The 16,700-nt window shown below is 46.0% G+C and overlaps 1 protein-coding gene across 4 annotated transcripts in view; it reads right to left on the bottom strand.

Annotated features, from left to right (window-relative positions):
• The window catches only part of LOC147717708 (E3 ubiquitin-protein ligase TRIM39-like), a 332,681-nt gene extending 317,033 nt beyond the window's left edge, over positions 1-15,648 (bottom strand). For all 4 annotated transcript variants that reach the window (XM_086920552.1, XM_086920554.1, XM_086920551.1 and 1 more), the window contains exon 1: positions 15,244-15,648. In XM_086920552.1, the coding sequence (XP_086776678.1) occupies positions 15,244-15,648 (405 nt within the window). The remainder of the gene's footprint in view (positions 1-15,243) is intronic.
• Positions 15,649-16,700: the final 1,052 nt, after the last annotated feature.

Below are 16,700 nucleotides of genomic sequence, written 5' to 3'. Positions count from 1 at the left end.
ATTTTTATGTTGTCTATTAAACATTACCTTAGAAATATGTTGCTGCTAAATAACTATACAGTAACTGAATAACGCTCAGATATTCTGTCTCACTGTGTGAGTAATGTGGATACTGTACTCTTACAATAGGACCAAAAATATTAAAAATACTACTACCAGATACTCCACTCCATCAAGACAATGAGACACGTGGAAGCTGCAAATTAAAAGAGGACTCAGAGACCAGAAATTCAGCTGAGTGTACAGGCTATTACGTAAAGTTTGAGTACAAACCAGTTTCCCTACAGATAAAAAACATTACAGAACAAGATCTGTAACAATGGTTACAGTCATTTTGTCATTTTGTACAGCAGCCTAACTACACTGCACCTGGCTAAAAGTTTTTTTTAAAATAAGTGCTGCAACATGGTCAACGTTGTCCTCTTTCTTTATAGCGCTTCTTTTCTTACTTTCAAACATGCTTCACAGCAGCCACACATTTGTACAACGTGGCAAAGAAAATATTGACAAAGCCAATAATCCTATAATTTGGTTTTACAATTTTTTAAGCCACGTTGTACGGTTGTGTTCATTATGGTTGAAAGTAATACAAAATCGCTTCTGCGCGGCCATCATTAAAGGTGTCATAGTACTTTTTTAGGTCGAGGACCGAAGGCTGCGCTTACGCAGTCTTCGGTGGGAGATTTAATGTTTTTAGGTATGGGAACTTGAACCCACCTCTCTCCTCCATTGGCTGGCTTCCTAAACGGAGGCCAGCCATTGGAGGAGAGGGGCATCACTCCGTTCAAGCCCCGTCTCTTTCGGATTCGGGGGCGTGTTTTTTGCGTTCTTTGTACCTGTGACGTCATCCGTCACTCAGAACGCAAAAAACACGCCCCCGATTCCGAAATTTTCGGAGTTGCGGCCGCCATTTTGCTGCTCGGTAAAACCAGGAGAGCAGCATTGGAAATGAGGTAACTATCCCTTGTCTTATGCTACTTTGCTGCTGTATTCAGTAGATAAAGAAAGAGAAGTACGATCCGATGCCTCCGGTCAGGCTGTAGAATAATCGCCCAAACTACTGTGTGGGGTCGCTTGCTTACCCGTTCGCTCAGAGATATTCGTGATATGATCAAGTAGGGTTACGGGTGGGTACCCTTCTGGCTACTCCCTTACGTCAAAAGAGATCATGGAATCCATAAATGTTTGCAAAAAGCTGAGGTTAGCCATCTTTTGTTTACTTTTTTTATTTAAAAAATATCGATGTCTATTATAATTTCATGGCAGCGATCTGATGCCGTCCCTTTTCTACCTTCATTACTGAAATCTACCCTCCTTTACCCCTACGTCACATTTCGGAAACACGTCACCCCCTTTCTCAGCAGCAAACAGAACACAATGACAGACTAATAATGTATGTGGTCTAATATGAGACGTGAGGCGACAACGGCTAATGAAACTACTGAGACCTGGCAGATGAATGTTGTCCACAAGATTTTCCATTTTAAGATGACATTATTTTATTACTTAAAACAGGTTTGTGGTATCCTTCAACATTAACAATTTTTTCCTGTTGATATTAAACAACAATGAATATTTGTCCAACAATAATATGAATGACAATATGAACTGTTAAGAATTTAAAAAGTAATCTGCTGCAATACAACAAATATAAAATATGCTACTGCTTCTCAGAAGTACGAGCCCGTTCCTACAAGGACATTCCAACATGGTAGCGAGGCAAGTCATAATCTGAAAAAGTCTTACGATTGTTTGCGCCGTACGAAACGGAAGCGGAAGTTGTTCTGTAAGCACCACCATCGAGAAGACGTGAAGCTGTGGTGTGCATGAGAACGGGGATCGCCAGTGAAAAGAGCAATCATGTATGAACGGGAGAGGGATCTGGGAATGGGGGACGTGTGGTAAAGGGACGCATCGCACCTTTAATGTTCTGTTTCATCGGGGCATAGAAGTGGGCAGTTTTGGCGATGTCGGAACAAAGGAGCGGCAAGCAATGCTCTGCGCCTCACAGATCGCCATAAGGCACCGCGTGTTTACAGCTTTGGAAAAATATATTCGGTAACCCTTGCTCCTCTCCGGGGACCTTTTCCGTCTTTTGCATCAATGTATGTTTTTGTGCTGTGATAGAGGGTAGGAAATATGTATATGAGCGCAACAGATAGGGTATGCGTTTTGTTTCCCTGCCTATTAAACCCACATTTGAGCGCCAAGGTTCCAGGATAAGCCAGATGTTCATTGCAACATTGAATAGGTTATTAATGGCCGCCTCTCCCAGAAATTGGATATTCCAGCAGCTTGTAGTATTTAGGGAAGCATTTGGTAATTCTTTGAAAAACCTGACGTATTGGACCTTCTTTACAAAACCCGAACGTTGTCTCCGTTTTGTTGCTAACTTTACCCTTCTATCAGTATAATAGTCATAGCATGTTATCAGATGGTATTTAGGTAAGCCTCAATTAGCAGCCGCTTTACAAACTAACAGTCAAGTGCTAATTGGTCCTCACAACCGAATATATGTTAGTCACCATACCATACGCCACTTGCTTATTCCTGTTCTATTCACCACATTAATGGTTCTTTAAATGCATTCAGCTAGTATCTTTGAAGGAATCGCCAAATAGTTCGCAATGGCTGAGTCCATTCTGCTGTTCTTTCCCCTATAAATTACTACAATTGTTCGAAGTTATTTAAACAAATGATTGGTAAATGAGGACCACTAATTAATTTGGGGATACAGAATCTTGGTCTGTCTTGCATGGTATGCAGCATTTTTGTGCTAGGTAGTTGCAAACAACCAAGGTGAAAGTATCGTCAACAGTTCTCGAATGTAAAATCTGATAAAAGCTTCTCTGACCGGGAACATTAGAGGTTCAACCATATACACGTGTGGAGTAAGTTCTCCATAACGCCTGTTATGTTCGGCATTATTTTAGCATAAACATAGATTGATTATTATTATTATTGAAACCACAGAAAATCAATGAATATTTCTCCAGTTGGGCTTTAAATACTATGGGAGAATAAGTTAAAATACTGTTTACTCAAAAAGTCTCAAGCTTTAATAGATGATCTAATGCAGTTGTCTTAAATGGATTGAAAGGTCTTTTGATGACTTCAGCCCTGGGGTTTGCTCTTTGTAACCTGAATCAGTACTCTGCTGCTGTTTTGGCAGCTACCAAACTTCAGGTTGTGTTCCCCAATTCTGATCTCAAGAATGATTGAGAGGTCCCTTTTACAATAAATTTAACACGTCTCAGTACATTTTACCCGTAATGTAATTCCTCGTCAGCTGTACCCGAGAACGCAGTCACTTCAAAAAGCAAGCAAAAGGACATACAACCAGAGTAGGCATCCCTCTCCACCCCAACCACTTTATTGATTCAGCATGTGCAGACCAGAGTAATTACACATTTTGTGTCACAAAAAGAAATTACTTCTCCCTACAATGATTTATGGGTATTTGTATCCCCCTAAGTGTACCGTTTGTGGCTCTGCCTGTGTGTGTGTGGCTGTCTGTGTGTGTGTGGCTCTGTCTGTGTGGCTGTGGCTCTCTGGCTGTGGCTCTGTGTGTGTGGCTGTGTGTGTGTGGCTGTGTGAGTGTGGCTGTGTGCATGTGGCTGTGTGCATATGGCTGTGTGCGTGTGGCTGTATGCGTGTGGCTGTGTGCGTGTGGCTGTATGTGTGTGGCTGTGTGCGTGTGGCTGTGTGTGGCTGGACGTGTGTGTGTGGCTGGCTGTGTGTGTGTGGCTGGCTGTGTGTGTGTGGCTATGTGTGTGTGGCTGTGTGTGTGTGGCTGTGTGTGTGGCGGTGTGCATGTAGCTGTGTGCGTGTGGCTGTGTGCGTGTGGCTGTGTGTGTGTGGCTGTGTGTGTAGCTGGCTGTGTGTGTGTAGCTGGCTGTGTGTGTGTGTGGCTGACTGGCTGTGTGTGTGTGGCCGGCTGTGTGTGTGTGGCTGGCTGGCTGTGTGTGTGGCTGGCTGGCTGTGTGTGTGTGTGTGTGGCTGGCTGGCTGTGTGGCTGGCTGTGTGTGTGTGTGTGGCTGGCTGTGTGTGTGTGTGTGTGGCTGGCTGTGTGTGTGTGGCTAGCTGTGTGTCTGGCTGGCTGTGTGTGTGTGGCTGGCTGTGTGTGTGTGGGGCTCGCTGTGTGTGTGTGGGGCTCGCTGTGTGTGTGGGGCTTGCTGTGTGTGTGTGGCTGGCTGTGTGTGTGTGGGGCTCGCTGTGTGTGTGGGGCTTGCTGTGTGTGTGGCTCTCTGTGTGTGTGGCTCTGTGTCCGCGAATACTCTCTACTACTCTCTAATGCTCACCTATTGCCATTGTAAATGACAATACCATTTATTTATGGGTTTTTTTTAAAAAAGGAAAAAAATGTCAGGAGCAATACCAACAGCTCTACCTTTAATAATGCCGAGACCATTGCATTGTAAATGCTTGTTTATTTTATACCTTCAGCCTGCTGCACAAGGTAGGATTTTGTACAACATTCCTAAAAACATTAGAGCTGGAAAACCAGGTTCGGGCGTCCGCTCAACATCCTGTGATTCTAGGCCAATCAATTAATCTCCCCACGCCTACCAAAAAACGAATGTGACAGAGTGTAACGTAACTGGTGCTTGTGGAAAGCCCTACAATACCTTCAGGTAGACATATAGCAGCTAAAACAGTGTCTAGCAATTATGCAAAGATAACAGGAAGTTCGTAGGCTTGCTTCTGATTTTGTGAAGTGTCATTAAGGTTGATGGGATTCATTCTCTGACGATAGGTGACAGTGCAGTGTTTTTTTAATAAGTGTGCAGATTTGTAATACACATTCTGTTACGTTTCTCATGATTTAAAGCACTTGTTTACTGTAAAACTATTGAAGCCTATTGCCCTGTTTGCGCTGCCTAAGTATGGTGACTTCGAATAAAATAATACAACAAAGATCTCTACATTAACTTGGGTGAAGATTAAACTCCACTGCAGTCAGTGTAATGTTAGCGTTTCAGTGCGTTTCAGTGCGCGCGCATCCCTACTCAGAGAGGCACGAGTGTCGGAGCACGGCACTACCGGCTCGGCGCTCTCTGGTGCATGTATTCCAATAAACAAAGTTCTCCCTACTACAGCGTCCTGTCATTATTTCTGTGGGGACCACCACTTTACAATGGCGACGAGGTCGGGACAAAAAAAGGAATAAAGAAGAGACACCACCATAGAAAAAAAAAAAAAAAACAGGACAGGGAAGAGTTGCAAGCCTGCAACCAGCACACTGACAGGTCAACTGTAAGTAAACTACCACAAACAAACAGTGGACACCAGAGAGCGCGTCAGAGCCCATATCCACACGGAGGGAGCTGAACTGAGCACTGGGGAAGAAGTGAAAGGGCGCGCAGAGGGGCACACCACCCAGGACACCCCCAACACAACACAACCGAGGCAGGAGCACTGGCGACCTCTGGGAAAAGCGAAGGGGCAGAAACAGAGAGCCCCCAGCTGCAAAACGAGAAACAAGAGGAAAACAGTGCACCTGGTAGCCCCAGAAGTCACGGTGACACCCCGCCCACAGAAAGGCGCGAAAAGATGTGCGCGCTAGCAGCCTCAGCGACGGACCCTGTGCAGTTCTTACCCAAACCAGGGGAACCCCTCATGAGGTGGGAAGATTGGAGAGACTACATAGACAACTTCATCGAAGTGCTGGAGGATGAAAATGACGAGAAGTTTACCAGTAAAAGGAAGAGGCGGATATTGTTACACAATCTAGGCCCGGACGGGCTAAGGATTTTCAAGAATCTGGTACCCAAACCACGGGGGAGTACAGATGACGATGTGTATGCCCACGCAATCGAGGAATTAAACGAACACTACAAACCGGCGGTTTGCGTTTCAATTGACAGATACAACTTCCAGCAAAGAAAGCAACAACCAGGGGAATCGGTAGAAGAGTATGTGGTGGCATTGAGGAAATTGGCATCCACGTGCAGATATGACACGTTACCAGATGAATTCATCAAGGATCAAATAGTAAGGCACACTAAGAGTACTGCGGTGCAAGACAAGCTGTGGGCCAGCGGTGACGACACGCTGCAGGAAGTAATGATCATAGAGCGGAATTGGCGCGAAGATGCGCGGAGGCGGCAAAAAGAGAGACTGCAGCACGTCCGATGGTGAACAGGATAGACGACGACGAGCACCGTAAGGACAACAGAAGCAAGGGGCCCACATCGAAGGGACCGAACAGGTGGCAAGGGAATCCGGGACCACCGGGGAAACAGACGGGGAACAATAAGAAGGCTTGCTACAGGTGCGGAAGCTGGGCACATGAAGCCTACGAGAGGAAGTGTCTGGCGTTTCGCGCCAAATGTATGTACTGTGGGATCGTAGGGCACTACGAGAAAGTGTGCCGCAGGAAAGCCTCCAGGAGTGTGGTCAAGTACATCGACCAAGGACAAGAGGACAGAGAGGAGAACGACCATGAAGACGAGGACACAGTACTTTGCATCTACGACCAAGTGTTGAGCGTAGACAATAAAAGGTCGACCAAGCCGGTGCTGGACATGACGATCGGAGGTGTACCGATAAGTATAGTGGCTGATACCGGATCGCCATATACCATTGTCCAGAGAGCAGTGTGGAACGAAACATTCAAGCTGCACCTGGGCCCAGACCTGGAGAAACTGGACATAAGACCAGTCACATACAACGGAGACCCTATCCCCATGGTAGGATTCAGACCGTTAAAGTTTGAATTCAGAGGACGCAGCGCCTACTGCAAATTGTACATATCTGAGAAGGGACCATCGGTGTTGGGATGGCTAGACCAGGGTGACTTGGGCATTCACTGGACCCTGGTGGTAAAGTACAGATCCTACTCACCGAACCGGAAGTGTGGCCAGACCTGGCCAAATGGAAGAGAGAGTACCCCAAGGTATTTGGAGGCACCGTGGGGAAGCTTGAAAAGTTTGCGCACAAAATCGTTCTCAAGGCAGGCGCCATACCGGTGTCTCACAAAGTGAGAAATGTACCTCTCGCAGTGAGAGAAGCGGTGCAAATAGAACTACAAGAATTAGAAAAAAAAGGAATCATCGAACCGATCACGTGCGCTGAGTGGCTGGCGCCACTGGTAGTGGTCATGAAACCCAGTGGGAAGGTCAGGCTATGTGTGGACCTGCGCAAATTAAATAAGAACATTGTGGTGGAGAAGTTTCCCTTGCCAAGGATCGAAGAGATGCTGGCCAAAATGAGAGGTATCAAGTGGTACTCAACTATCGACCTAACGTCCGCATATCATCAAATTGCATTGCACCCAGAGAGCAGGAGGTTGACATCATTCATTACCCCCTTCGGGTGCTACCAGTTCTGCTGTATGCCGTTTTGACTAGCATCAGCGGCTGCGGTGTTTCAGAAATTGATGCACCAACTGTTCAAGAATATGGATGGCATCCAATATTTCCAGGACGACATCCTAGTGATGGGACGAGACAGGTTAGACCACGATGCAAAACTGACCAAGGTGCTGAGAGTGCTAGAAGGAAAGGGCCTCACGGCGGAGTGGGAAAAGTGCCGCCTGGGCATGGAATCAGTGACCTATCTAGGGCACGAAATTGGAGTGCAAGGGATCACCCAAAAGATGGAAAATGTGAAGGCGTTTTGTGATGCACCACCACTACCCACAAGCAAGGAAGACGTCAGGTCCTTCTTAGGTATGGCGGAATACTACAGTAAATTTGTGCAGCATTTCGCAACAAAGACGCACCACATGAGGAAATTAACTAGAGAGAGCTCAGTGTTCTGCTGGTCGGAAGAGGCACAAGGGGAATTCGAGAGTATAAAGAAAGATGTGGTGGGAGCCATAGCCCTACAAGGATATGATCCTCAGGGAAGAACGGTTCTCATGACAGATGCCAGCGATAAAGGATTGGGTGCGGTGTTGATGCAGGACCGAGGACAAGGAGTGATGGAAACACTGAGTTTCGCCTCTCGCACATTGAGCGACACAGAAAGAAAATACAGCGTCATTGAAAAGGAGATGCTAGCTGTGGTGTGGGCAATGAAAAGATTCCTGTGGGGCACACGATTTCAATTCAAGACTGATCATAAACCATTGGTGAAGGAACTAACCTCTAGCGGAAAATGACACTAAAACTACTGGAATTTAGATACGACGTAGAGTACATTCCAGGTAGTCGTAACAAGGTGGCGGACTACCTGAGCAGGGCGGCAGCCATGGAACCAGGGGAAGAGGACCAGACCGGTGGAGAGGAGATGGTGGCCCTGCCGGTTGACCAAGAGAAGGTCATCAGCAACAAGGAATCGAGCGAAGCCTACAGTGAAGACCCAGCCATACAGGAGGTGAAAAAATGTATAGTACAGGGCTGGCCAGAGAAGAAACACACCAGCGAAACCCTAAGCATGTACTATGAAGTCAGGGAAGAGTTGTCTATGGATGATCAAGGAGTGTTCGTGTATAGGGGAGACAAGGTCATTCCCCACCGGGCATAATTGCAAAACTATTGGCGATACTCCATGAAGGCCATTTGGGGATAGGCAAGATGAAGTTGAGAACCAAGCAAGAATATTGGTGGCCAGGTATGGACCTACTAGCGGAACAGTATGTCAGGGAGTGCCCACAGTGCCAGGGAGCAGACAAAACACTCAAGCCACTGCGCCCGGCGCTGGGAAGATTTGAACCCCCCCAGAACCCGTGGGAGGAGCTATCCATTGACATATTGGGCCCAAACTTGGATGGGCAAGGTACCCAAAAGTATGTGTGTGTCCTCATCGACAGATACTCGAAATGGCCTGAAATGAAGGTGGATGAGGTAATGGACACGGAGACGATTTTAAGATTCTTGCATGACACATTTTTGAGGGAGGGCATTCCCAAATCCATCCTAAGCGACAATGGCCCTCAGTTCACCTCAGACAAATGGACCGGCTTCATGGAAAGAAACGGGATCCCCTCCAAGAACACGTCGATCTATCACCCGGCGGGAAATGGATTAGTAGAACGCTTTGACCGAGTGGTGATGGGATCCGTTCAAGCAGCGATATCCAATAACAAGGACTGGGAGAAAGAAATATGGAAAATGGTATGGGCGTACAGGATCAACCCTACAGGAACCGTATACAGTCCCTTCCAAATCTTGAGGGGACGGGACCCCTTCACAAAGGACAATCGAGTGTGGAAGGAGAAGACCATAACGAGCAATTGGTCCCCGGCAGTGGTTCAGGCAAACTTGGAGAAAGCACAGGCCACCTACGCAAAGCACTATGACAGGCGAAGAAATGTGAAGGACACTGGATTTGAGGAAGGTGAATGGGTGCGAGTTAAGTTGGCGACGATGCAAAGAAAAGGGGATAGCAAATACAGTAAACACTTGCAGGTAAAGGAAGTGTACGACAGAGCTGCCATGTTGAGCGATGGCAATGTATGGTCTCAGGACCGCATGGTGAGATGCAATAAAGTGCTACAGTGGAGCCAAGGTGGGCGAGAATTCGAAAATGTGGAGGAGGCTGGTGCAGGAAGTGAACAACTCAACGAGGAGACGGACATGGGGAGAGAAGAAATCGGCGGGGAGCAAAGTAACAGAGGAAGCCCCAGAGTGAAGGAGGAGACGAGCATGAGGAGATCAAGGGAGAGCCTGGGCAATGGGGGAGGTAATGCTGAGACTCCTGAGAGAAAAATCACGGCTACTCCGATAAGACAGACCCGAAGGAGAAGGACAGTGGTGAGACCAGCCAGATTTCAAGACTTTGATATGAGCGGCGGACTGTAAGTTACAATTTTCTATTGGTTGGAAAAAAGGGAGATATGTAATGTTAGCGTTTCAGTGAACGCACGTTGCGTCACGACGTGACGTGCCGGCGGCCATTCTGGGGATGCACGCGCATCCCTACTCAGAGAGGCGCGAGTGTCGGAGCACGGCACTACTGGCTCGGAGCTCTCTTGAGCATGTAATCCAATAAACAAAGTTCTCCCTACTACAGCGTCCTGTCATCATTTCTGTGGGGACCACCACTTTACAGTCAGGCCCCAGAGGCCATCTCCACTTACCCTGCTCCATGCACAACGATACAGCTCTTCCAATCTGCATGCAGCTGCTTCACGATGGCTGCTGCTCTCTGGAGGGCATCGGGTCGAACAGTTTCCAGCTGCCCTTTGAGTGTCAGAGCGCTGCCTCCGAGCTTGACTATACAGTCAACAACAGCCAAGCCTTGCAGGGTTCACAGGAGACAGAAACAGCACAGGGAAGTGCTGCAGCCATTTTACTCATATGGACTTCACCTCAGCACTGAGAAGAAAAGGAGGCATAACCAAAAAAAGCATTTGCAATGCAATAGGACTTGCATTTACGCCAGACCTACTGCATTGCAAACAGTAGTAATCATGGACAACGGGAGGGAGGACGGGGGAAGGCACGAACAACGGGAGTGGGGGCGGGGGGGCAGAAGGCATGGACAATGGAAGTGCGGGAGGGGAGTGGGGGTGGCAAGGCATGGGCAACGGGAGGGAGGGGGCAGTAGAGAAGGCAGTAGAAGAACCTCATTAAAGAAAATAGTGCTTACAGTCTAAATAACACGTACCATGTAACACTCGAAGTAAAGCGGAAAGTAACCATGGGAGGATACAAATGATGACATGGCTGTCATAAGGAGGGACTAACAAGCCCATAAACCAATCTGAAGGCAGCATTTTCAAAGGACACTCTTCTCCACTCCCCCTCAACCACTCCACTGGCCTCCCTCCTACCACTACACCGGCTACCAACTCCCCTAACTCACAACTAAAGAACAATACATCCTTGCTCAACTTCCTCACCATCACAGAGCTAGAAGTCCTCAAAATAATTGGCAATCTTAAACCGTCCTCCCACACAAAAGACCCTGTACCCTCCAATCTTGTCCCCACCCTTAAACACATCATCGCTCCATTCTGGACAAAAATTATCAACACCTCTCTCGCCACGGGCTGTGTCCCCACCTTCCTTCAACTTGGTCAAATCTCACCCATAATTAAAAATCCAAATGCTGACCCAAATGAACTAAATAATCTCCGCCCTATCACCAACCTCCCCCTTCTCTCAAAGGTCCTTGAAAAATGTGTCCTACTACACCTTGACAAATACGTCGAAAACTTTAACCTACTTGACCCCCTTCAGTCTGGCTTCTGGAGAGGCTGCAGCACCGAAACGGCAATGCTCAATGTCATTGATGACATCCATCAATCACTTGATAATGGGGAGACCTCCCTTCTTATCCTCCTTGATCTCTCTGCAGCGTTTGATACAGTCAACCATTCAACCTTACTCAATGTTCTTATGACCTGTTTCGGCCTTACCGACACTGCCCTCAAATGCTTCACCTCATACCTTCAACACCGAACTCAGCAAATAAAAATTCAAAATTGTCTCTCTAACCCCTCTTCTGTCTCCCTTGGAGTCCCCCAAGGCTCTATCCTCTCCCCTTCCCTCTTTAACCTCTTTATGGAACCCCTCACTCTCATTCTTAAACAAGCAGGCATCAACTACCACCTATACGCTGATCACACCCAAATCTATTACAAGATTAAAACTCACGCTGACATCTTACACCTGAACAACTCCCTTCATAAGATTGATTCCTGGTTCCAGTCAAATCATCTCAAACTAAACCCAAATAAAACTGAAATCATCCTCTTCGCCCCTAAAAAGAACCGTCTCCCCATTCAATCGTGGATCTCAGACCTTAACGCACTCAACTGCTCACTCACACTGTCCAACTCTGTCAAATCGCTTGGCATTACTATCGACAACACCCTCACCCTTAACCCCTTCCATGCTCATGACGAGCTCAGCTCGTCATGATGCACGGTTGAGCTGTGATGATGACGAGCTGAGCTCGTCATGAAATGATGGAAATGACGAAAAGTCAGCATAGGAGGGGAAAACACCTAGCAGCCAAGGTGTTAACATTCACATCAAAAACTCTGCACTTTACAAATGCTATGATTAGGCTGTCCTGTTTTCAGTTTCTATTTTTGGTAAATTCTGGTGGGGTTTTTTCAGTGTTTTCAATATCTTAAAAAACAGTTGTTATCAGTGGTTACACATTTTCACGCCACTAAAAACAACAGAAAAAGTGTTTTTCCGGTGTTTATGGAACGTTTTGCTTTCATCATTGCTTGCTTTCTGCACTGAAAGAACATGGTATATAGACAGTGTACGTATAGTGTATATGAGGTCCAAAGAGATTTTTGCAAATTAATCTTATTGTAGCACACCATACAATACTTCTTCAATGAGTTTTCGGTCATGTGCGTTTGCGCTTTCCTTCCCATGTAAACTTCTGAGAAAAGGCCCTCTCAGCATTCATAGCCACTTGGGCTGAGAACCGTCAGCTAAGGGGCACATTTGCGATGACTCTTTCTTTGATGCCACATAAAGCACGAAATGATAAATATTTGCATTTTAGTTCCTGGTCATAAGAAAACAGTGCACCAGAATGGACTAAAAAGTCAATAGCATCCCTGATTAACTCTGAAGATTGTAAAGATGCTTTCAGCATACCATCTAAGAAGTGGCAAGGATCTCCTACAGGGAATCACTTCAGCTCGGGTATCAATTTTGACAAGTCCTCACACACATTTTTTATTTACGTAGCTGAATCACTACAAATACAAACAATATCACTCCAATCTTTGTTGAACTTGGAAAGAACCTTTTTTGCAGAGCATAACAAGTGACACTGCGTTCCATATTTTCCGGAAGTCTGGTGTCACGTTTTCACCACTATCCCAGATGCTTGGTGATATATATACTTGCCACTATACCATGCATTTAATGTTTAAAGCCTGAGGTGTTGGCAATTACCCTACTATCAATACTGACCCACTAGAAACTATGGTCTGATATATTAAGGGTTTTTACCCATTCTCTGTGGGCAAATGTGATGACACATATTAGGAAAGATTTTTATGAAACTAGCCATTTTACCTATCAGTGAAAGAATCAAATGCAGCCAAAATATCAAATGTGAGTTTGATATGTCCGGATTCTCTACAGTTTATATAATAATTAAACTAAACCTAAAACGTGAAACTAAACCCTGCATCTTTAGACCAAAGGCCATAAAACTGAAAAAAGTAAAAGGAAGAAAAAACAATATTTTTGTGGCATCATTAAAGAACAAAACTCAAGCAGAATAATGTTAGCCAGTCTTTCTTACTGCTAGCTTGTGAAACAAAGTTACATTTTATTGACTCCTTCAGTAAGAACAAAATGACTCTTTCACTTTCTTTTTCCTTTCTTTGAATGGCATTTAGTTTGTGGCTGTGCAGGTGTTTTTCCAGTGTTTATATGTTTTCACTGGTGAGGGCTATTTTTCTTTCAGTGGGGTTTTATCAGTTAAAATAGGTTTAAACCTAAAACCCCACAGCCTAGCTATGATTGATTGATCCATGGAACTCTACCTCGTGGCCGACAGAGCTAGGACCCAAACCCGAACATGACAGAAACCTAGCCTAGGAATCATCCTGGATGATAAACATGAAAGCACAAGTCAACACAGTGAGTTCCTTCTGCTTCCACATACTACACATGCCAGATATTCAAATGGCTACCCCAGAACACCAGACGTACCATCACACAAGCACTCATCACAAGCAGACAGCCACAGCAACGAACTCTACGCGGGAATGTTCGAACAGCTCCTACAGACTCCAGACCATCCAGAACGCTGCTGCGAGACTCATCCTCAACGTCCCATGTCACACCCTCCACATCTCAGAGAGGTCCACTGGCTCCTAACTCACAAACGCAGCTTATTTAAGCTCCTTACGCACACATACAATGCACAAAATTGGACCAGCATACCCGAATAGGCTAATACACTTTCACCAGTCTGCCACACACTTACTTACACTCAGCATCACTCTCACTTGCTAACACCCCTTGCATTCACAAAAGCAGAATGGGAGGTAGCTCATTTTCTTACTCCACAACCAAAACCTGGAACAACCTCCCACAGCTCAGAGCCTCCTCCTCACTTCTTGAATTCTGTAGGAGGCTAAAGACTCATCTTCAACTAACTCTGCAGGCCCCACGCCCACAAACCTGTTCTAGCGCCTGGATACCCTCACAGGTGATTATCACGCTTTAAAAATCCACACAACATAAGTACTTTGCTTAGACTGATGTGATGAGTTGTCTGAGTGTTACCTAGAGCACCTTCGTTAACATGAGGTCATCCAGAGCTGTTTTTCTTCCATTATCTTTGCTTTCAGCGATGTGTCCTTACTGACAACAAGGTCTTACGAGTACCCGGGTGCTGAAGGCTTTGGCTCGTCCATGCATGTTTTATTTTGGCTGTAGACGTTCACACAGTTTTCCAAAAATGTTTTGAAGCTGTTTAGAACAATATGGTGTAAGACATGAAGTTGATACGGTGAAAGATGTTTTGAATCATTAGGTTGTCTATTCAGAAGTCTTTGAAAGATCTGAAGGTTTGGTGTTCTCTTTTCGGTATACCTGGTTTGTTGGTAGTATGCAGAGCAAAGTCCTAGGGATGGCTAAGTAGTCATTCCAGTCGAGGAGTGTGGGTGGTTTGCATTGGATTGCTGGTGATGCTGATAAGACGTGGTTGAGGGTGTGTCCTTTGTAAGGTGTTGGCTGTGTGACATGTTGTACCACATTGAGTGTGTCAACTTGGTGGATGACGGCATATTTTCCTAGTCCCAAACTCGGAAGCTCTGTTATCTAGGACCACAAACGGCCCAGGTTATGAACACAAACCTCTGGTGAACAGAGGTGGAGCTGAAGGTGGCCCAAGAGTAGTGGCAAATTGAGACATCTTTTTTGCCAGACACAATCCTCCTTTGCTGTTCCAGCATAAAGCTGCTACTTCATCTCACCTACTAACAAACATTGCGGTATTCTGGAACTGTCCTTTCAGAGGTGGAGGGAGTGTGCGTCGACAGAGGAAGACTTCGATGTCAGTGCTATGGTGGGTGAGTCTAGATTTACCCTATGCATTCTGGGATCTGTAAATCTGCTTTTATGAGGAAGATAGCACTACAAGTCGCAGAAAGCAAAGAAAGAACATGTTATGGAGCAGCTAATCAGGCTTGGACGAGGAAAATTAGTTAACTATGAATATGCAGGTGCAAAAACTAAATAAAAACTTTTCTTAATAACCTATAGAAGGCCTAATCTGTGGCATACACGCGATGTAATCCTGGGCAGTTTTTGGATTTAGATGCTTTTTGCCCACCCCGATCATCTAGACTGTACGCACCTTGTACTCCTGGGCAGCCTCTTGCATGGGAAGCACGGAGTGAGCCTTGTGGAATTTGGACTCTCGGCAGACCACACAGATGGGCTCCTGGTCATCTTCACAGAACAGTTTCAGTTTCTCTTCATGTTCTCGGCACAGATTCTCCCCCTGGACGGAAGCACTCGGGGTGTGAAGATGTTTCAGCAGCTCCACTATGTTTCCCAGCTGTCTGACGGGCCTTAATATTTTGTTCTTAGAGGTTTCTCTGCACTGAGGGCAGGGGAAGTCTGTCTGCAGCCCCTCCCAGCAGCGAGTGATACAGGACAGACAGAAGACATGCCCACACTCCACGGACACGGGGTCTGTGAAATATTCCAGACATACGGAGCAGGAAACCTCCTGCTTTAGCTGTTTGTTTGACGCCATTTTTCTACAGAAAAACTTTCGTTTCTTGCAATCTGTGAAGTGGGCGTGTCTCTATTCTTTCTATTCTAATGTGCGGAGCAGCCGGGGTGGGAGTGTCTACATTGAGACGGGCGTGTCTTCCACCGCAGGGGCCTCGCCTCATCTGTAACGGGGAGTCTCTGCAGCGGACGTGGGAGTAGCTCCAAGTGGGAGTGGGAGCGGCTACATGTGCAAGTGGGCGTGGCTCCAACTGACCTGGGCCCATCGGTGATCAATGTCTGTCTGATTCCACAGGTCTTCCTGCAAATTACACGGACCCTCAAAGCAAATTGAGATACAGTCGTAGTTCCATTTAAGAATGTAATTCTATCCGTATTCTTTCAACAGATGCTACTAAAGGTTATCTTGGCTTAAGGAGTTCCGCCATAGTAGTCTTTAGGACAAAAATAATAATCTTTGATGAGAATAATGCTGGCTAATAATACTTCTAATGATTGAAAAGAAAGGAGCTCATACTTTCCTTTATGTATAATCAAATGTTCTCATTAAATAAAAAAAAATAATAAAAGGAAAAGCGAACTGCAAGATTCAGCCCAGAGGGTACAGAAACTAAAGGGACGGAAGGAAGGGCCTCCTTTTTTGTAGTTTTATAGAGCGTAAACCAGCTCAACGCTATTGGAGCACTTTACATGACCACACTATATATTAAACATGGTCGATTTCATTTCTTTAGGTTTTGAGGTACACGGGTTGTTGAGCTGAGGCCGTGACTGGAGACTGGTTCTCCAGTTCCCAAAATTGCAGCTCTGTCCACTAGGCCACATCATCACCTCCCTGACTGGCCTCCTTCTCACACCTGAACAGGGACGCAACTAGACCTGAACTTCCAGGGGGCTAACACTTCAAGCATGTGTGTGGGGCTAATTTTCTAGCTTTGCTCTCGTTGTCTCTGTGATGTCACTCAGTGTCCCTCAGTAAAAATCATCCCAGTAATTCACTGTTACTCATCTACTGTTCCATATATTGTCTCTCGGTCCAACCAGACTGTGAAAATTCAGGGACATAATGACTCA

The sequence above is a fragment of the Lissotriton vulgaris genome, chromosome 5 (assembly GCF_964263255.1).
Source record: "Lissotriton vulgaris chromosome 5, aLisVul1.2, whole genome shotgun sequence".
NCBI lineage: Eukaryota > Metazoa > Chordata > Amphibia > Caudata > Salamandridae > Lissotriton > Lissotriton vulgaris.
Note: the sequence above shows the minus strand (reverse complement) of the source record. Positions and strands in the feature narration are given on the sequence as shown.